The 22,344-nt window shown below is 37.8% G+C and overlaps 1 protein-coding gene across 1 annotated transcript in view; it reads right to left on the bottom strand.

Moving 5' to 3' along the window:
• Positions 1-22,344, bottom strand: part of RASAL2 (RAS protein activator like 2) — a gene marked incomplete at its 5' end in the record, with an annotated part of 117,190 nt that overhangs the window by 80,469 nt on the left and 14,377 nt on the right. The window contains 1 exon segment of the mRNA XM_014583895.2: positions 10,575-10,684. Within this exon segment, the coding sequence (XP_014439381.1) occupies positions 10,575-10,684 (110 nt within the window).

The raw sequence follows: 22,344 nt of genomic DNA, 5'->3' as shown, positions 1-22,344 counted from the left end.
AAAAAAAAAAAAAAAGATGAAAAAAAAATATATACATTTTATCTGTGAAGTCAAAAAAAGGAACAGATAACTTTTTCAACTGGCAGAGGGTATATGTGTTCATCAAAGAAAGATGGAAAGACAGAGAGAGAGTGTGAGAGGGAGAAAACACCCCAACATGGAGTATGGCCACATCACAATATTGTCTCTATTTCTCCATCCTGCCAGGATTTGGGGCATGCACACACATGAGCCTGGCGTGTCTTTCAAGTCATTGGGGGAAAGGACTCAAACCAAAGCCAGTCATGTGGGATTCAGCTCCCTTAACCACCAAGCCACGAAACCAGCCAAAAAGGAACAAACTACTGATAACATGCAACACTCTGGATAGATCCCAAGAACATTATGTTTGGTGGGGGAAAAAAGTCAACTCAAAGGATTACATACTGTATCATTCCACATTGTATATATTCTATATACTATATTATATGGAATAGATATTATATACTATTCTTGAAATGACAAAACTATAGAGATGGAAACCAAATTAGTGGTTGTTAGGGGATGAGGATGGATGTGAGAAGATGGGTATGACTATAAATGGAAAGCACAGGAGTTCTTTTCTGGTAATGGAAGAGTCGATTGTGGTGGTAGTTACACAAACCTACACATAAGATTAAATTGCACAGAACTATACACTTATACACAAATAAATAATACAAAATCTGGTGATGGGCCAGCAGGTGGCATGAAGGTTAAAGCAGACTGGGCTATTTGAGTCCTAAACCTGGTGGCTTGAGAAACATGCTGGGCTTGTGTGCATGTGTGCCCAAAATCTCAAGAATGGAGAAGAAAGAATTGTGGCATTGCCATCCCTTCTTGGGAGGTGATTCCTTACTTTCTCTCTCTCTGTCTCTCTCCAGTGAGCACACATGCCCTATAGCAAAACTGAAAACAAACAAAAACTGGTGGAAACTGATAGTCTGCAGTCTACTTAATAATACTGTACCAATGTCAATTACTTGGTTTTGATAGTATACTATTGAGAGTTCTAAGATTTTAATATTTGGGAAACCTAAGAGAAGAGTCTGCAGGATTCTATGCACTATCTTTGTAACTTTCTGTGAATATATAATTTAAAAATAAAAATAAAAAATTAGTTCCAATAGGAGAAACTCAAGAGGCTGACTGTTGGGTTGTTGGAAAAGTCATGACAAATTTTTACATTAAAAAAATAGAAAAATGTATCATGAATTTTCCAAAGACCTGATATATTGTTCTAAAATGGCCTCTACTATTAATATCACAGTTACTTCCCATAGTCTCCTGACAAAAAACAGAGACAACTTTAAAACCGTGCCTTGGGCATTGCAGGGAGACATCACATCTGAGGGGCTCTGCTCATTTCAGGGACCAATGTTAGGGCTGAGCAGCCCTGAGTTGTAAACCCCCTCTTCCAACCTTACCTCCCCTACCCATAGCTAAAATGTAGGAGAGGGACCAGCAGTTAGCGTAATGGCTATGTCGCTGGACTCCCATGTAGTCAATTGCAGTTCACGTCCCAGACCCAGTGGCGTAAAACTTACACCGGGCACATGTGCATGCGTGCCCAAGATCCTGAGAGGAGAATGGAGGAGAAGGGATTGTGGCGTGGCCATCCGCCCTGGGGAATGATTTCTTACTTTCTGTCTCTCTCTGTCTCTCTCTGTTTGTCTGGCGAGCACACGTGCCCTACAGCAAAAACCTCTCAAAAAAAAAAATGTAGGAGAAAAAAATCTTTTTTTTTTTTCTCTCTTGCTTTTTAAAAAATCCTTTATTTTGCTAATTCTTTACTCTCTTCTTCCCACATAGGACAGGGTATTGTAGGAAGACATCTACATCTAGGGTGCTCTGCTCATTTCACTTGCAACACTTGTGAAATTTTTTTCTTTTCTTTTTTTCCATTTTGTATTCTCTTATTATTCTACCTTACTTTCTCATTTTACTGCTCAGCTTCCACCCAGTGAGTGTATACAGAGGACTCTAAGTGCATGGTCGCCAAACCTCTGAATTTTGCTAGGCTCAGAGAAATCCTCAGCCCCACTTAACCAGTGGCAAAAGGGAGATATTCCTCTTCATAAATCTGACCTCAGAACTCCTGTGGGTACCACATTGCAAAACACGGTAAAAGAGAGAAATTGGCACAGAAGTACTTCACATTAAAGTGAAACACACAAGCTCACAGTTGTAGAAACCTCCAACAAATTAGCCAAAAATGAATATGTCACCAAATGACCAAAAATGAAAGAAGAGCCTATAGTATGAGAAAACCAAGTGATACATCTCCAACAAAGGAACACAGTAATTTGCCTCCTTTCATGGAAAAATCGGAAGAAATTAGTGAAATGTTAGAAAAGGAATTCAGAATATTTATGGCAACGAAACTCTATGAGATAGAAGAGAAAAGAGACATCAAACTCCAGGAGATGAGGAAGTCCTTTCATGACTCAAAGAAGGCGGTAAGACAATATAAAGGAGAATCAAACAAAACTTCTACAGTTGAAGTCTGTAACGCAGGAGATCAAAATCTCCCATGAGAGTATTAAAAGCAGATTACACTGCGATCATCGGTTTATGTAATGGCTATGTTGCTGGACTCTCATGTAGTCGACTGCGGTTCAAGTCCCAGACCTGGTGGCTTAAACTCACACAAGATGTATGTGCATGTGTGCCCAAGATCCTGAGAAGAGAATGGAGGAGAAAGGATTGCTGTGTGGCCATCCCCCCTGGGGAGTAATTTCTCACTTTCTGTCTCTCTGTCTCAGTCTGTTTTTCTGGCGAGTGCGCGTGCCCTATAGCAAAAACCTCTCCAAAAAAAAAAAAAGGGAGATTAAATCAAGCAGAAGATTGACTCTCAGATGTAGAATACAAAACCTCTGACCTAGAAAAAAATAACCAAATGAATGAAAAAATAACCTCCCCAAAATGAGAATAATACACAGGAAATACTAGATGCCATTAAACGCCCCAACATTCGAAATCACCATATGAATGAAAAACTAATCTCCCAAAAATGAGAATAATATATGGGAAATACTAGATAACATTAAATGCTCCAACATCTGAATAACTGGTATCCCAGAAGGTGAAGAATCTAATACAAGTAATGATAATCTATTCCATGAAATCCTGGCAGAAAATTTTCAAAACCTAGAGAAGCATTCAAACATCCAAACTCAAAAAATACAAAGGACCCCTAATAGATTCAACCCAAGAAGACCCTTTCCATGGCACATCATAGCCAGATTAGCCAAAATCATAGATAAATAAAATATTCTAAAAGTTGCAAGAGAGAAATGCCAAGCTACTTAGAATGGCTATCTCATTAAGCTAACATAAGACCTCTCAGCATAAACAATACAAACAAGGAAAGAATGGGAAGATATATTCCAAGTGTTAAAAGAAACAATTTTAACAAAGATTACTATACCCACCAAGATTATCCTTCAAATGGGAAGAAAAGATAAAAACATTCTCAGATAGCTCTTTTCTGGCTGGAACCATGGAGGGCATTCAAGAAAAGGAAAAAGAAGGTTCCTGCTGTGGCAGAAACCAAGAAAAAGGTTCCTGATGCAGTGGAAGCCACCAAGAAAAAAGTTCCTGCTGTGCCAGAAACCCTTAAGAAAAAGCAAAGGAATTTTGTGAAGCTGAAGACCAAGCGCCTGAGAAAAAAGTTTGGTCAAAAGGTGCTTCGAAAGGCAAAGAGGAAGTTTATCTATGAACAAGCTAAGCACTATCATAAGGAATATAGACAGATATACAGAACTAAGATTCGCATGGCCAGGATGGCAAGAAAAAGCTGGCAGCTTATAGAAGCAGAACCTGCAGAACCCAAATTGGTGTTTGTCATCAGGATCAGAGGTATTAATAGAGTGAGCCCAAAGGTTCGAAAAGTGTTGCAGCTTCTTCGTCTTCGCCAGATCTTCAATGGCACCTTTGTCAAAATTAAAAAGGCCTCAATTAACATGCTGAGACTTGTGGAACCAAATATTGCACGGGGGTACCTGAACCTGAAGTCAGTAAATGAACTGATCTACAAACGTGGTTATGGCAAAGTCAATAAGAAGCAAATTGCTTTGACAGAAAACTTTTGATTGTTAGATCTCTTGGTAAATTTGGCATCATCTGCATGGAGGATCTGATTCATGAAATCTGTACTGTTGGAAAATGCTTCAAAGAAGCAAATAACTTCCTACGGCCCTTCAAATTAACTTCTTCACGAAGTAGAATGAAGAAAAAGACCACACATTTTGTAGAAGGTGGAGATGCTGGCAATAGGGAAGAATAGATCAACAGACTTGCTACAAGGATGAACTAAGGTATCTGCTATTATTACACCATGACTATTTTTGTAATCTGGTCAGTAAATAAACAGAGTGGCTGTTTTCAGTCTGGAAAAAGAAAATCTCAGGTAAACAAAACCTGAAAGAATTTACTAACACCATACCAGCTCTTCAAGAAATACTGAAGGGAGTGCTATTCCAGGAAAACTAAAGAGAGACCAACCAATAGAACAAAAAACGACCAAGAGAATCCAGCATAAAAGAATGACAGTTTTTAGACAGACACTTTTTTCAGTATTTTTGGTGCAAGTGATTAGTCATGTATTCACTTTTCTTGGGGAGTCTAAATTTGATTTCTTAATGTTTAAGATTCTATCTCCAATTACACTGTTTTTATACACTACAAAAGTTATTGTGACACAAATGGGAAAAAATGTATTTGTGCCAATGTTAAATTCTTTGCATGTTGTAGAAAAGAAATACTTTGGAATCACTTTTAGAAAAATCGAGTTTCAGGTTAAATCTGTTGCTTTTCTTTTTAAAATATATTTACTTTTCATGTACTTCTGCTAAAAAGAAAAAAATAAGTGTTGAGTATTGCCACAACTTTAAAAAAAGAAAGACAAGATTAGACTTTCTAACGTGTTGAAATTATATGGGAAACATTGTCAAATATGAAATGTTGCTTAGCTTTCTGTGTATAGAGATTTGTGTCAATGGGTGTTCCAAAATTGTATGAGAGTCTTAAATATCTGTTATGTATTAGTATGCTAGTACTCATACTTGTAATGCTAAATAGTTCTAATGTAGTTTGTCACAGAAATGATCAAATTTGTCAATTTTGGGTTATGGTAAAATCAGATCTCAAACCATGGCCATTTGACATTTCATTGTCCATAGTTAATTGCCTTATTCTGATGCTCTTTCTAAAACATTTTTTAATAGGCTACAATTTAATAATTGCCTTTTTAAAGGAAATTAATGAAAAATTCTGAAAAGTGCTCCTGAATATAGGTTTTTGATAACTTTTAGATCATATTTCTGAACTTCCAGGATTTAAATGGAAAGATAGGACCATTTTAACACTGCAAACTCAACAAAAGAGATATTAATTACTTGAGACAGAACTGGTAAAGCAGACTTTTATAACTTTTGACTAGATTTTAGCTCTGTCCATATATTTTTTTTTTTTTTTTTTTTTTAGTTTTTAGTATCTACCTACTGTTTGGACAGAATTCTAACCTGCTTCCTGGCTTTAAGTCTTAAGCAAATTTTTCTCAACTTTTTAAAATTTTTACTCATTTAAACTAAAACAGCTCTTCTTGAAATAAAAAAATATAATAGCAGCAAACTAAAGACAGTGCAGGAGAAGACTGGGCAATGGGAGGTGGGTGGGAATCAACAGGGAAAAAAGCAAAACAGTTAACGAACACAAAAATGGAAAATTGTTGGCTGATAACAATATGTAGGATAATATCTTTGACTGGACTGATGTGCAGTGTACTCAAGGTGACAAAATTCATTTTGTATGCTGTAAAGATGTACAGTGATTAAATGTAAAACATAATAATAAAAAGAAAAATTAAAAAATTAAAAGATTAAAAAATAAAAGGAAAATCCAAAGTATCGAATAAAAAAATACTAAAAACCCGAAACAAAACACTAACAAAGCATGCTTTGTTAGTGAGCCTCAGAGCTGTGGAAATCATTGTGAAGGTTTTTATTTGAGGGCCATTTAAAGGGTGAGAAAATTCTCTTCCATTTGCTTATCTTTATCTCAAGTCTTTGGTAAATTTAAGTAATACTTCCAAAGCAAGGTTGTCAACTTGACGGACATCTGGAATCCTAGAATGCCTATAGCCACGATTTTTCAGCATTTCCTGGTTTTAAGAGTGTATGAATGAAAGGCAGAAATATCAGAAATCTTTTCATGTTCCAATCCCTTCTACATGACACATGGCTTTAATGTGAAAATGCTGCCAATATTTATTCTAGGAAATCACTTTACTGACTTTTATCTGATTAGATGGCTTTGAAATACTGACAAATCTGTGACATCTTATTGATTTTATCTCTAAAATGCTCCCCCCCCCCAAAAAAAAAAGAAAATAGGACCAGCAGTTAGCATAATGGCTATGTCGCTGAACTCCCATGTAGCTGACCGTGGACTATGGAGTCCCAGACCCGGTGGCTTAAACTCATGCCGGGCACGTGGGCATGCGTGCCCAAGATCCTGAGAAGAGAATGGAGGAGAAGGGATTGCAGTGTGGCCATACCCTCTGGGGGGTGATTTCTCGCTTTCTACCTCTGTCTTTCCGGCGAGCACATGCGCCTTATAGCAAAAACCTCTCCAAAAAGAGGTTTTTCCATCTTGTCCCTACCTATCCATTCTCACTGCCACTATCCTCCACTGAGCCTTCAATATATCTTTTTTTTTTGAAAGAATTACTTATTCAATTTTATTTATTCACTCATTTATTTTAATTTGACTAGAGAGAGACATAGAGAGAGAGGGAGAGGGAGAGGGAGAGAGGGAGAGAGGGAGAGAGGGAGAGAGGGAGAGAGAGAGAGAGAGAGAGAGAGAGAGAGAGAGAGAGAGAGAAAGCGAGAAAGCAAGCCACCAGGTTCGGGACTTGAACCATGGTCGGCCATGTGGGAGTGTCCAGCACTTTAACCACCACACCACCTGCTGGTCCCGAGCCTTCATCATATCTTACAATAGCTTTCTCTCAAACTAACTTATTTCAACACTAAGTCATCTGAAATGCTATTGCTGGATCAGTCCATCTATCACACATTTCTGATGAGGTCATCTCCTTGCTCAAAACTGTTTTAAAGGCTCTCTATCTCTTACAAACTAAAACCCAAGTTCTTCAGTTTGATGTGTATATGTTAGGGGACTTTTTAAATTTATTATGCTGGGAATTTGGTCGTCTTTCCAATCTGGGCATATGTATTTTCTTGTTTGGAGAAAATTTCTTGTATTACTTCTTTGATGATTTCCTTCCTATAGTCCTTCTTTGTTCTCTTTGTAGAATCCTCTGGGTTGATTCCTTTATTTTCTGCTCCATTTTCTAGAAGAGTGACTTGACTTTAGCGTTTATATTTTTACTTTTTTATCTTTCTTCTTCATTGAATTTTCTTTTCTTACAGCATCTTGTTATTGTTTTATTTCTCTTAGATATATCTAGGAATGGATTTAGCAACTAGGATTTTATTAGGAGAACACAAAAGTCAGTATTTTACAAGATACACAACCTTATCTTTGGAAAATATACATTTCACCTGTGAAGTCTTTTTGCTCCATGTATTGTCTCAGTTTTGGGCTTTACGCCCTTCATAATGTTTAGGTCTCTATATTTCATGTTGATCCTGTAGATCCTCAGCTATCTGTTTATATTTAAGAGTAGAGCACTAGAAAGCTCCATGGAAGCTTTGTGTGCTAGAATGGGGCTTACAGACTAATGAGCTTCATTACAGAGTGCTTCCTAGCCAGCTGTTACTTTAAGAAACATCTTTATTGAGAAATAATTCAAATACCACAACATCTACCCATCTAAAGTGTATAGTTCTCAGTAAATACAAAATTGCACAATCATCACCACCTTCTACACTTGTAAGCATTTTTATCACTCCAAAAAGAAACCCCATGCCCATCAGAAGTCATCCTTCATTTATCACCTTTTCCCACCACATATTGCCAGCCTCTGGCAACCACCAGTCTCCTCCTGTAGACTTGCCTATTCTGAACATTGACATTTCATGTGACTGGAGGTAATATGCAGTCTTTTGTGACTGGCTTCTTTTATTCAGCATAAAGTTTTCATGATTGAAACATTCATATTCCTTGTAGCAGGTACCAGTCAGCACTTTATTCCTTCTTATAGTTGACCAATTTTCCATTGTATAAACATACCATTTGTGTATCCATTCATCAGCTGATGAACATTGGATCATTATTACTTTGGGGGTATTATGGAGAAGTTTGTTCTGAACACTCATATACACATTTTTGTGTGAACATGTGTTTTTATTTCTCTTAAATATATCTAGGAATGGATTTAGCAACTAGGATTTTATTAGGAGAACATAAAAGTCAGTATCTTCTTGTCTTTTTATCAGGAGTGGATCAGTTTCCAATCTGCTTTGTGATAAGCCTAAGCCTACCTGTTGGCCTTCAAAAACTGGCTGGAAAATGAACCTTTCCAGAGTTCCGGGAGTGAGTAGATAATTCAGAGACTTCTAGCTAACTTTTCAATGTTTATCCCTCCTTCCTTCCTCAAGAACACATTCCAGTATTATGGGGAACAAGATGGTACTGAGGTATAAAACTTCCTAGATGTGGATTTTCAACTGCACCAGGAGTTGGTGTCCATAATCCCTGCATCATTCAAAGGTCAGAATTAATTATTTGGCAAAATTTTACTTTTTATGCTTATGCTCCACAAAGGAAACTGAATTTCAGAATCATTATAGTTGACTCCAAAGTAGCACTTGCAATAAATTCCATCAAAGTCTATAACAAAGTTTCTGATTTGCAGATCACTGGTGAGATAGACCTGGAGCCCTTAGCGTCTTTTCAGTCAATCAAGTCTGCATGTTAAAATAGCCTGTGCTATCTTGCATAGCTTATCATATATAGTAATTCATTTAAAAATTTTATTTGTCATCTTAAAGTAGCTAAGAACTCCAGAGAATAATTTTATCTTTTTAAAACATTATGAGTGCAGATAAGGTTTATGGTTATCAAAAACCTTGAATTCAAAATATCATGCTATTTCATTATCTTCTAGATACCTCTAGAGAGAGTATTTTCTCTTTTTTTTAAAAAATAATTTTTTTATTTAACTTATTATTATTATTTTTCAAAGTTTAATCAGAGAGAGAGGGAAAATAAGAAAGCAAGTCACCAGGTCTGGGACTTAAACCGCAGTCAGCCATCTGGAAGTCCAGCACCTTTAAACCACCATGCCACCTGCAGGCCCTGAATATTTTCTCCTCTTAAAGAAGTGAGAGATAAAGTGATCTGCACACCATCATATTGACAACAATGAGAAACAGATCTCTGGCCTCTTGAATTTAGTGTTCTGGCCAAATTTGAATAGGTAAGCCAAAAAGAAAAAGACTGAAATATCAGACCAGAGAAAATCTAAAACTTCTATATTATTTGAAGTCACAAATTTAGAACACAAGAAACAGATTGGAAGAAAATTTTAGCAACGTGAATAATAGAAAATTTTAGCAACCTGGTAATAAAAAATGCTATTTGAATCATAAGAAAAAGGACAAAGAACTCTACGGAAAAATGGGCAAAAGAAATGAATAAGTAAGTCACAGAAGAAGAAAACATGAAAGGATGTTCCATTTACTGAACATTAGAAAAATACAAAATAAGACAAAGAAATATTCTCTTCCTTATTTTTTATTTTTTAAGAGACAATATACAGTAAAGGTAAAGAATTTAGACTGTAGAGACAACCTTCCCAGATTTGAACCTCAGCTCTGTCTTTTTCTAAGCTGCAATTTATGAATTTCTCTGAGCTTCAGTTTTTACAACTTTGAAATGGAAATAATGAACTACCTCATCACATTGTTGTGATGATTAAATGAGTTGTATAAAGTGCTCAGAATAATGTCTGGCACAAAGTAAATACTACAAAAGTGTTTATTAAACTATTTGGAGGTATAATCTTTTTTTTTTTTGGAGAGGTTTTTGCTACAGGGCGCATGCGCTCACCAGACAGACAGAGAGAGACAGAGAGACAGAAAGCGAGGAATCACCCCCCAGGGGGGATAGCCACGCCGCAATCCCTTCTCCTCCATTCTCCTCTTGGGATCTTGGGCACGCACGCACACGCACCCGGTGTGAGTTTAAGTCACTGGGTCCAGGACTCGAAGCACAGTCGACTACATGGGAGTCCAGCGACATAGCCATTACGCTAACTGCTGGTCCCGGAGGTATAATCTTAATCTGTTGGTGGGAAATGGAAATAAGTCCCTTTGACCACTAGATATAGATTATACAGAAACAGTGCAATAGATTATTTAGTTCTTATGTATCCAACAAATTCTCAAAAGCTGTAAGATTTGTAAACTGGTTGTGTATATGAGACGATATTTTATATCTCGCCTTAGTATTAACAAAACAAAACAAAAATTCTGTATTGGATCTTTCTAATTGTCCTTAATGCAAAGTTAGAGAAGACCAGTTAAACACCTTATCAAAATCCACTCTAAAACTGCTTTCTCTGTTTTAAATAAGTTAATTCCTACCTGTCATCTGTATTGCGAAGGGATGGAAGCCGAAAGCTCGTGTTTCTGTCAAGCTTTGACTGGCTTTTGGTCCTCTTGATGGAGCCTTTGAGGCGCTTGCTGAAGAATCCCTAGAATAAAAAGGCAGAAGATGAAGGGAGAGAGAACTAAAAGAAAGCCTTGCCCTTCTTCACTAAAAATGTTTATATTTTCATAACAAAGACATGAGGGCCAGCTGTGTCATAGGGGTTGAGGTGGCTGGATCCCACATGGCCTACTGGGTGTCCTGAGAAACCAGGGCATGTGTGCATGTGAATCCAAAATCCCAAAAGGAGAGATGAAGGAAAAGGGATCGCGATGTGAACATTTCCCATAGGCAATGCTTTATTACTTACCCTGCCCCCTCTCTCTGGCAAGTGCATGTGTACTCTGGCAAAATTAAAGGAAACAAATTAGAAAGAAGTCTTGAAATAGAATCCAGCTTCTATTTTTTTCCCCACAGAGAATGTACACTTGCCAGTGATAAAGAGAAAGCACCCTCCAATGAAGCATGGTCATGCCACAATCCTTTATCTTCCTCTCTGTCAGGATTTCGGGGCATGTATGCACATGCATCTGGCATGTTTTTCAAGCCTCCAGGGTCAGGACTTAAATCATAGTCATGTGGGATCTGGCTTCCTTAACTACCTAAGAAGCACTCAATAAAATTTTGTCAAATAAAAGAATAAATACAAGAATAAATGATGACGGTCACTGCTTTCAAGAAATTTACAATTCTACTGTCAGTAGATGAAAGGATATCTTTTTTTTTTGGAGAGGTTTTTGCTATAGGGAGCATGTGCTCGCCAGGCAGACAGAGACAGAGACAGAAAGTGAGAAATCACCCCCCAGGGGGGATGGCCACAATGCAATCCCTTCTCCTCCATTCTCCTCTCAGGATCTTGGGCACGCACGCACACGTGCCCGGCGTGAGTTTTAAGCCACCGGGTCTGGGACGCGAACCGTAGTCGACTACGTGGGGGTCCAGCGACACAGCCATTACGCCAACTGCTGGTCCCAATGAAAGGATATCTTAAAGAAGCTTATTAAAATGTCTTGAGAAAAGGTTGTTGATTCAAAGAAAAATATTTTAACACATGAAAAAGTAACTCTAATCACCTTGAAACAAATATCCTCTCATGTAAGCTGTGTATAATAAACATTTCCTTTATAAAGAAAAATAAATACTGGGTCTATCAACACATCAAATCTCTTACATTCCTTTAGTTACCACCAACACTTGGTGCTTGTAAACCTTTGCTGACTGAGTGAATTTATGGAGGCTTCCTGAGGAGCAGCACCACCAGGTGCTTTCCAGAAAGTAAGAGCATTTAATCCATGCAGCAACTCCACTAAGTAGAAATCCAGTAACCTGGTTTAGGTCACACAGGGAATAGATATAGTTAAGACCCAGCATACCACTAATATTTTTTAAAGCTTCATTAATCCATGTATTTATTGAACATTATTTGTTAAATACTTGAGATATTTGAGATACATTAGTGAACAAAAATCTTTGCCTTCAATAAGCTTACATACTAAAAGAAGGAGAAAGGCAATAAACAAAAAATATAATAAATAAAGTACAGGTGCTATAGAAAAACAGAGCCATGTAAAGGGGGTTGGTGATATTAAGCAGTAAAGGCAGGCCTTATAGAGAGGGGCTGCATTTGAGTGAAGACTTAAAGAAGGTTTGTCAACCTGCAGATACCAGAGAGAAAAGCATTCCAGGAGACAAGAATAACTGTGCACTGGCTTCAAGGCGGAAGCATGCCCATTATGTTCAAGGAGGAGCCAGGGTGTCACTGTAACTAGAGTGGCTAAAACAGCAGGAGGGTAGTGAGAAGTGAAGGCAAGAAGCAGCAGGGTGGGGGGTGGTCCTGGAGTGTGGGTGAGCGTGTGGATGCTGCAGACCACTGTAAGGACCTCACCTTTTACTCTAACTCAGAGGAAGTCATGCTGAAGGAAATCAACAAGAGACAAGACAATTTAAAGCATCAAATAATTATGCGTTTCCTTTTTTTTTTTTGGAGAGGTTTTTGCTATAGGACGCATACACTCACCAGACAGAGAGAGACAGAAAGCAAGAAATCACCCCCCAGGGGGGATGGCCACGCTGCAATCCCTTCTCCTCCATTCTCCTCTTGGGATCTTGGGCACGCATGCACACATGCCCGACGTGAGTTTTAAGCCACCGGGTCTAGGACGTGAACCGCGGTTGACTACAGGGGAGTCCAGTGACATAGCCATTACGCTAACTGCTGATGCCTGCATTTCCTTTTTTGAGAGCAGTATTTTTTAGTTTTGAAAATAGAAATGCATATGATATAATAATGTTTTGAGCAAGAATGTGCAATATATGAACAGTCTGTTTTTCTTCATCAACAGTAAGTCATATCTCAATAGCGAAGACATGGAGAGGGTGACCGGCTTTCCCAAGGTCACACAGCTACGAAATGACAGAGTAGAACTTTGAGACCAAGCAGCTTGACTCTGGAATCCGCTTTGAATCACTGTGCTATATATACTAACTTTCCACATTCTAATTCTTCTTCAAATACTCTAAGCACTATAATGTAACTTCTTTCTCCTAAATGTACTATAATTAATTTCAATGCATATTATGAAATTATATAACCCAAAGAGTCAGGAATGTGATGTAACTTCAAAATATGGCGGAAAAGGCAAACAAATTATGAGTGTGACATTTAACTTATAAAAGTTGCCCCTTACAGTTCCTGTTAATATCATCAAAGTAAAACTGAAACCCTATTTAAACATTTTTTCTTTTTCCTTTTTTTTTTCAAGACAGGGTCTTGCTATATCACAATCTCTCTGTCTCAGCTTCCCTAGTCACTAGGATAATATGCACATGCTTCTGTGCCTGGTTTTTGAAACTGTTTTTGTAAGTAGTGGATTCTGTGGTCACAAAGTATAGAAAAAAAAAAACAAAACCTCCCATATATAAAATTTAAAAGTAGATGAACTTTAAGAGGAAAATTCTCTTTCACATAAAATTATAATCAGCATGTCTGACATACATGCAGAGAGTATACATGATGCTCCCAAAAGTGTACTCAAAAAATCGAACAGCACAAGTGAAAACAAAGAAAGTCTAAAAATAAACTGATTTCATCCTTCCAGGACACCAATCTAATCTGAAAACATACTAATAAAACACTCAAAGCAAATCCTACCTTATCCAAATCTTTTGAAATGCTGTTGATAGATACCATCAATGATTCTTAAAAACAGTAAAAGGCTCATCATTAAAAAAATAATAAGCTATATTGTCATGGCAATTGTTACTACTAAAATGACTTATTTTAATTAGCTGGTACTCACTATTTTCTTTCAAAATAAGGCTTAACATTAGCAACTGTCAGTGAAAGAAAAAGCCAAATGGTGTCTTTCTCTGGAGCTTGGAAAACGTTAAGATAATGATAACAAAAGTTGTCCACCACTTGCAAATTGAAGTAACCCCCAAAGACTGAACTAGGCTATGTGGGCACGACTGGTAACTGAAATAAAACTGCTGCTATGCAACGGCTCTCAGAAGCCTCAGTGGTGGTGATGAGAGACACTGGCTTGGCGGCTCTCAGTGCTGTGCTGTTCCCCTAAGACAAGGAGAAGTGGAGACAGGGAAACATGTCATCGCCTTTCACAAGAAAATACAGGGGGTGTGTGCTAGAACCCTGCTTTAATTCCACCCGGGACTCTTCCATATCAGTGACCACACAAGGGATTAAGGACACCATCACAGTAATTCTAAGTGATTAATCCTAATAGCAGTTCCTTAAAATGCTACACACCTCACGCGAAAAGAAAGTGCCACCTTGCCAACTAGAAAGGACCAGGTGAGAACTGTTTCCATTCTTGTGCTTCAAGGTTTAGCCTAATTAGTAAATTAATGTCTATGTACTTTGTATATTTCAGCAGTTCATTTTATCAATGGATAGTAAATACTTGAGAAAAAAGCCTATGTCATTTGCAAATTACTCCTTTCTTTGTTCTCATACTATAATTTAAGAACTTGTAGATATTCAAATGTTGACCTCAATGTTATTGTAGAAAATTAACAAGGAAAAAGTGAAAGCAAAGGGTAACTGAAAATGTGAAATTCTACTTTTCATTTATCATATTCGATGTAATTCACTTTCTAGTTATTTCAAGTCCAAACAGGAAGGGAACTCCAGGGGACAAGACTAATGGCAAAAAGACAAACAGATGCAAAGGGCCTTATAGTTAACAAGCAGTTTCAAAATGGGTAATTTCTCTTCCAGTAGTGTTTCTGATAATTTAAGCAATAGGAAAGAGAAAAGATTCTATTATAAATTACAACCTTTTTTTTTCTTAGCCCAGAGACAGAACCTTGGATCATGGGGCAAAATTACATTTAAAAAATTCTTTTTTAACATAGCATATATAAGAGAGAGAAAAGTACCCTTGACAAAAACTAATCACACCACAATCCCCTTTTCCCAGCTCTCCAACTCCTCAAGATCCTGGATGGCCAAGACGGGCATGTTTTCAAGTTAGCCCAGCATGGCTTCCAGTCTTGTAGGCAATTCGTGTACTTCTCTCTCTCTTGCAAATGCACCATGGGAACTGGGCTTGACTCACTTTTTTTTTTTTTTTTTTTTTTAGAGATTTTTTTGCTAGGTGCATGTGCTCGCCAGACAGACAGAGAGAAGGGCATGTGCGCTCGCCGGACAGAGACAGACAGACAGAAAGCGAGAAGTCACCTGGGGGTGGAGGGAGGGTGGCCATGCCGCAATCGCCACGCACGCACACGCGCCCGGCGTGAGTTTTAAGCCACCAGGTCCGGGACACGAACTGCGGTCAATTACATGGGAGTCCAGTGACATAGCCATTACGCTAACTGCTGGTCCCTTGACTCACATTTTTAACAAGCATCAAATATGATTCTTTTCTATCAAGCAAAGTAAAACTTTTATTATAAAAATGTTAAATATCAAATCACAGAAATTAATAGACATACCTATTAATCAGATCTAACCAGTGTTAATGTATTGATGTTATGATTATATTAAAATATAAAAACAATATTTATATATAAGAGGGCTTCAAAAAGCTGGTGGAAAGATGAAATTAAAGTTTGAATTTATTCTGATACAAACATTTTTTGAAATGAATGCAATTTTTTCATAGTGTACATTTTCATAAACTTTTGAAGACTCCTCAGTTATTACAATAATATTTATGACATATTAAACATATATTGGCATGTTAACATTTTCAAGGTGACAGACAGGAGATATCTATCATACTTCCTCAGTGATAATTTTTTAAATTTTAGATATTTATTTTCATTTAACAGAACACAGCTATGTCAGATTTTTAAAAAAATTATCTTCCTTCCTGTTAAATTATTTCAAAACTTTACTTTCAACTTTTATGTATTTTGTTTTAAAATATCACATTTCTTTTAAAACAAGCTCATAGAGGCATAATTTATAAAAAATAAAATTTACAGTTTTTAAGTACACAGCTTGATGAGTTTTGACAAATGTATGCCATCACAACTGAGATATAGAAATTTCCATCACCCTCCAAAATTTCTTCATGTTTCCTTTTTAATCAATCCATTCCTCTCTTTCTCAGCCCCTGGAAATACTAATCTGATTTGTTGCTATAATCTTATTTCTTCCAGAATGTCATATGATGGAGTTATGTAGTATATAGTCTTTCACTTAGTCTAACGTTTTTTCCTTTACATAATCTAACTTTAGAATGATAGAAAACTTAGAAAAATAGTAGGGTTTTCCTCTGCCCAGCTTCCCCTAATGTTAACATTTTATGTAACCACAATGCAGTTATGAAAACTAGGATGGTAACATAGGTACCATGGTGGCCTAAATTATAGACCTAATTCTAATTTCACCAGTTTTTCCACTCTACCTAGTCTACTATTACCACCATGACCAATTACCACAAATATGTGGCTTAACAGTTCAAATTTATTATCTTACACAGTTCCATACATGAGAATTCTAACATGAGTTTCACCTAGCTACAATCAAGGTGTCAGCAGGTCTGTATTCCTTTCTGACGGCTCTTAGGGCATATCTGTTTCCTGCATCTTCCAGCTCCTAAAACCACCCACCTTCCATAGCCTGTGGCCCTTTCTCCCATCTTCAAACCCAGCTATGTTGTTTCTCCGTGAAAGGTTCTCTGGCTTTAAGGCTCACGTGATTAGATGGAATCCACCTGGATAATCTTCTCATCTCAAGGTTCTTAGCTCAAATCGCATATGGAAAAGTCTCTGTACTCATGTAAGATAACATATTCATAAATTCTGCATATTAGGATGTGAACATCTTTACAGGGGCCATTATTCTGCTCTTTTATATACATTTACTCTCATATGAGTGGGCATTTAGGTTGACTCCAATATTACACAAACACAAACAATCTTGCTAAGAGAAACTTGGTCCTTGGGACCAGCAAGTAGTGTGGTGGTTAAGGGCACTGGACTTTCATATGGTCGGCCAACCATGGTTCAAGTCCTGGACCTAGTGGCTTGCTTTCTCACTTTCTCTCTCTCTCTCTCACTCTATCCCTCTCTGGTCAAATTAAAATAAATAAATGGATAAATAAAGTTAAACAGGATAATCCTTTTAAAAAAAAGAGAGAAACTTGGTCCATATGTATTTTCTTACTGGTGAAGGTCTATCTTCAATGTAGATTCCTAGAAATGAGGTTGTTCAGTCAAAAGGTAAGATTACAAATATTCTCTAGAAGGGATGCCTTACCTTAAAAAATATTTAATTTTACTTATTATCATTTATTACTTTAAAATTTGCTATAGGGCATTATGTGCTCATGAGAGAGAAAAAGAGAGACACAGAGAGAGAGAAAGCTGCCAGGTCAGGGACTTGAACTGCAGTCAGCCATGAGGGAGTCCAGCACCTTAAACACCATGCCACCTGCAGGCTCCAGTCTGCCTTTGTATAAAAAAATGTATGAGTGTGTATTTCCCACAACTTCACCAACTGAATTTGTTGCCATATTTTATAGGTTTTATCAGCTTGAAAGGTGAAATATCTCCATGTTGACTTTAAATCTGCCATTTCTTTCTCTTGGCCAAGCCTCAACAGTGCAGTGGCTAGTGTACTGATTTGCAGTGTTGGAAGCCATATGGCCAACAGTTGGTCTGAATCTCAGGTCAACCTGAACCATGCTGGGTGCACATGCTCAAGATCCTACCTATCTGGAGCATTCAGGGAGAAGACTCTTGGTCTGATGAGACCCTGTTGAAGGTGCCTGTGCATGCATGTATTTCTTTCTCAAGCATGCATTTGCACTTTCATGAAAGAAAATAAGCTTTTTTAAAAAAGAATTATTTTATTTAACTTTCTTTCTTTTCTCCTTCCTTCCCCCCACCCCCATCTCTATCTCTCTTTCTTACCAGAGAGGGACAGAGTGAGAGAGAGAAAGAGAAAGGGAAAGTGAGAAAGCAAGCCACCAGGACTCAAACCGCAGTTGGCCATGTGGGAGTCCAGCACTATTAACCACCATGCCACCTGCTGGCCCGGGAAAATAAACTCTTAAAAGTCTGCATTTCTTTGACTGTAAGTGAATCTGAGTATTATTTTCTTGTGTTTTGGCTGCTGTTTATAGCTTTTTTTTTTTTTTTTAGCATTATTTGTTCATATCTATTTTTTTTCAATTTTTCTATTGGGTTTTAGAAATTAATATTTTACAGTTTTTAAAATATGTTGTAGATATTTTCTCTCAGTGAACTGGTTGTCTTTTAACTTTCTTTTTTTCCTCAAAAATAGAGTCTTGTTCTCTCATGAACTTCCTGTCTCAGCCTCCTAGCTGGGGCTATAGATGCAGGCCTCCGCTTCTGGCTCTTTATTTATTTATTTATTTAATTATTGGAGGGGGTATTGCAATAGGGCGTGTGCGCTCGCCAGAAAGAGAGAGAGACAGAGAGAGACAGAAAGCGAGAAATCACCCCCCAGAGGGGATGGTCACGCCGCAATCCCTTCTCCTCCATTCTCCCCTCGGGATCTTGGGCATGCACACACACACGCGCCCGGTGTGAGTTTAAGCCAACGGGTCTGGGACTCGAGCCGCAGTCGATTACATTGAAATATAGTGACATAGCCATTACATTAACTGCTGGTCACTGGCTGCTGCTTCTTCCTTTTTTTTTTTTTTTCCTTTTTTTTTAAAGACAGGGTCTATGTTGGGCAGGCCAGCCTATAGTTCACAATCCTGCCTCAGCCTCTGGAGTCACTGGATTACAGGTGCCAATCACTATGTCCTACCTTTTAGGCTGAACTGAGAATTAAACCCAGGAATTCCATGTAGTCCCAGCCTGCAGAACACAAATTCTTAGTAATGCACAGTGCATCTTTCTTTTTTTTCTTTTCTTTTTAAAGATTTTTTGCCATAGGACACATGAACTCACTGGAGAAAGACAGAGAGAGAGAAAGGAGGGGAGAGACAGGGAGAAAGAGAGAGAGAGAGACAGTGAGAGGGAAAGTGAGAAATCATCCCCTGGGGAGATGCCACAATGCAATTCCTTCTCTTTCTTTCTCCTTCTGGGATTTTGGGCATGCACACACTATGCTTGGTGTGATTTTCAAGCCACCAGGTCTGGGACTCAAACCATGGTCAGCCATGTGGTAGTTCAGCACCTTAACCACCATGTTATCTGCTGGCCCAACAATGCATTTTAACTTTGTTATATTTGTCAACATATAATTTTCTAAGAACTTTTTCTGTGTAGTCAAACTTATTGATTCATTTTTAAAAACTGCCTTTGGGGAACCAGCAGTTAGCGTAATGGCTATGTCGCTGGACTCCCACGTAGTCGACTGCGGTTCGTGTCCCGGACCCAGTGGCTTAAAACTCACGCCGGACGTGTGTGCGTGCGTGCCCAAGATCCCGAGAGGAGAATGGAGGAGAAGGGATTGTGGCGTGACTATCCCCCCTGGGGGGTGATTTCTCACTTTCTGTCTCTATGTCTCTCTCTGTCTGTCTGGTGAGCGCACGCGCCCTACAGTGAAAATCTCTCCAAAAAAAAAAAAAATTGCCTTTGGCTTTTCATTAACCATAACAGAAAGCATTTTCTTATATTAAAGTTAAAGAATACATTCATGTTTGATTCTTATTGATTCACAGTTAAGTTTTTTACGTTTAGACCCCCTAATCCATTTTGAGTTTACTCTTGTGTAGGTATGGGATGCAAATCTACTTTTTCTATTTTCCAAATAGTTACTCAGTTATTCTTTTTTAAAAATTATTTATTTAACTTTATTTATGCATTCATTCATTTTTATTTTTTGAGAGATTTTCACTGTAGGGCGCGTGCGCTCGCCAGACAGACAGAGAGACATAGAGACAGAAAGCGAGAAATCACCCCCCAGGGGGGATGGTCACGCCGCAATCCCTTCTCCTCCATTCTCCTCTCGGGATCTTGGGCACGCATGCACACGCACCCGGCGTGAGTTTTAAGCCACCGGGTCCGGGACACGAACCGCGGTCGACTACGTGGGAGTCCAGTGACATAGCCATTACGCTAACTGCTGGTTCCCCATTCATTTTTATTTTGACCAGAGAGACACAAAGAGACAGAGAGAGAGAGAGAGAGAGAATGTGAGAAAGCAAGCCACCAGGTCCAGGATTTGAACTGTGGTCAGCCATGTGGGAGCATCCAGCACCTTAACCACCACGCCACCCGCTGGTCCCTACTCAGTTATTCTTAAACTATTTATTTCAAATACCAGTTCCTAAGGACACCGATCTTAATTTCTCCAATAAAGTTTAAATCTCTCTCAGTTCTGATTATCTAAGAACTTTTGTTAAAACTACTGTTTTCCTCTAACTTGACTGATAATTAGTTCTATTCTCATTTTATATCCCATACTGAACCTTAATTCCTGAAGGCAAACAGGAAACAAATTGAACTCACCTTTGTATTTCTCCAATTCTTAGTGTATAGTGGGATACTTAATCTATAACTGTAGAATACTAATGATTAACCTGAATTATTAAGAAAAGTTCAATACTCAAAAATAGAGAAATATCTAATACAACTCTGGGGGGGGAACCCCTCAAAATTACTAAAAAAAAAAACCCAACAGATCTGTCATTTAAAGAGGGATAATCTAGTATCCAGAAAGTTTAATATTCAGAATATTCCCTCTGCAGACTATCTTGGTTCCTGATAATTAGGTGCATATTGATTTTCTTATGAATATCAGAAACTGCTAACCTTATTCAAGTTCGTGGAGTATGAATGTTAAAGAAGATGGCTTTAACAAATAAAATCATGAGAAATGATGGTCAAAACTACAAGAGAGAACATTCGTCCAAAGAAAGGTCTATTAGTCTATTGGACAGTCTCCCAAAGGTTATCATGAAAACCTAAAAAAGCATCAGGCAATATAATATAGAAGATATTTCTCATTGTCAGGGGAGTTAGGCCAGATGAATTTAATTGAAGTTATCTAGTTCTTATTTCTAGGACTCTGAGAATAACAGAATTGTAGATGGAAGGGGACTTTGGAGCCTATTAGTCACTTTAAAAAAATAAAATTATTACTGTCTCTGGTGAAACAAATGCACCTAAAAATCCATACTATGGATGTCAGTGAGAAAAAGTATCATGTGAAACAATATAATTACTCTTTACTATCAATGTCTATCAACATAGGCTTATTTCTTTTTTTCAGTATAGAACAAAAGGAGGAAGGAAGGAAGAAATACATTATGGAAAAGATTTTATTAAGCATATTTATATTACTTCTAGAGGTTATTTTCAAATTATATTATTGCTAATGCTGCAAACATTTTTCCCCCATTATAAATTCTAGCACCAAAATACAACAAATTGGTCCTTAGTATACAGTACCTTTTAAATGTAAACCTCCAAAGATGTTAAAATATTTGTGTAATATTTCATTACATAAAAAGAAATCACAGGCCTTAGAGGAGATAAAACAATTTGCTCTTGATCATAAAAGTGAAAGGTGAGCTGAATATAAAGAATACAGTTCTTAAGCCAGCCCCTTAGCCTAGTCATTAAGGGATCCAGATTTCCACATGGCTGACCAGTTTGTGTCCCAGCTCCAGTGACTTGAAAACATGCCATGCATGCACGAGATCTTGAACGGATGGCGGAAAGACTGAGGCATGACCATACCTCACTGGGGGCTGCTTTCCCCTCTCTCTTTGTCTACCTCTCTATTTCTTGGGTGAGTGCACATGTTACCTAGCAATTAAAAAAAAAATACAGTTTTATCACTCCTTTGTCTGTTCTAGGTACAAATCCTTATGTAGTAATAATATTTAATCCTTGTACTAGTAACAAAAAGGCAGTGACACAGTATAGTGATTGCTTATAATTTATGTGGCCTTGACATCCATTTTTAAATGTAAGTTTAATTTTCTCATACCAGAAGCAGGGCTCAGTCACCTCTGACACAGTTTCTAATATGACAGCAGACTCAAATGGCTCAAGCCTGTGACCAGAGATAAGGACTTAGAGGCTTCTCTTCTGCCTTAGCAGGCTAGGCTCCCTGCTTTCCAGCAGCTTCCTTTAAAGGAACCATTCAGACATTAAAGTGACTATCTCAGTCACAGCGTGACCTCCTGGAACTCTTGTCTGCTTACTTTAAACAGGCCAACTGAAACTCCTGAAGGGAAATCTATTTGGAAATCTCCCTGGACCACAATAAAGGTGTGGTTGGTCCATGGCCCCTTCTCTCTTTCC

Source organism: Tupaia chinensis, unplaced genomic scaffold (genome assembly GCF_000334495.1).
Source record: "Tupaia chinensis unplaced genomic scaffold, TupChi_1.0 Scaffold000074_1, whole genome shotgun sequence".
Lineage (NCBI taxonomy): Eukaryota > Metazoa > Chordata > Mammalia > Scandentia > Tupaiidae > Tupaia > Tupaia belangeri.
Note: the sequence above shows the minus strand (reverse complement) of the source record. Positions and strands in the feature narration are given on the sequence as shown.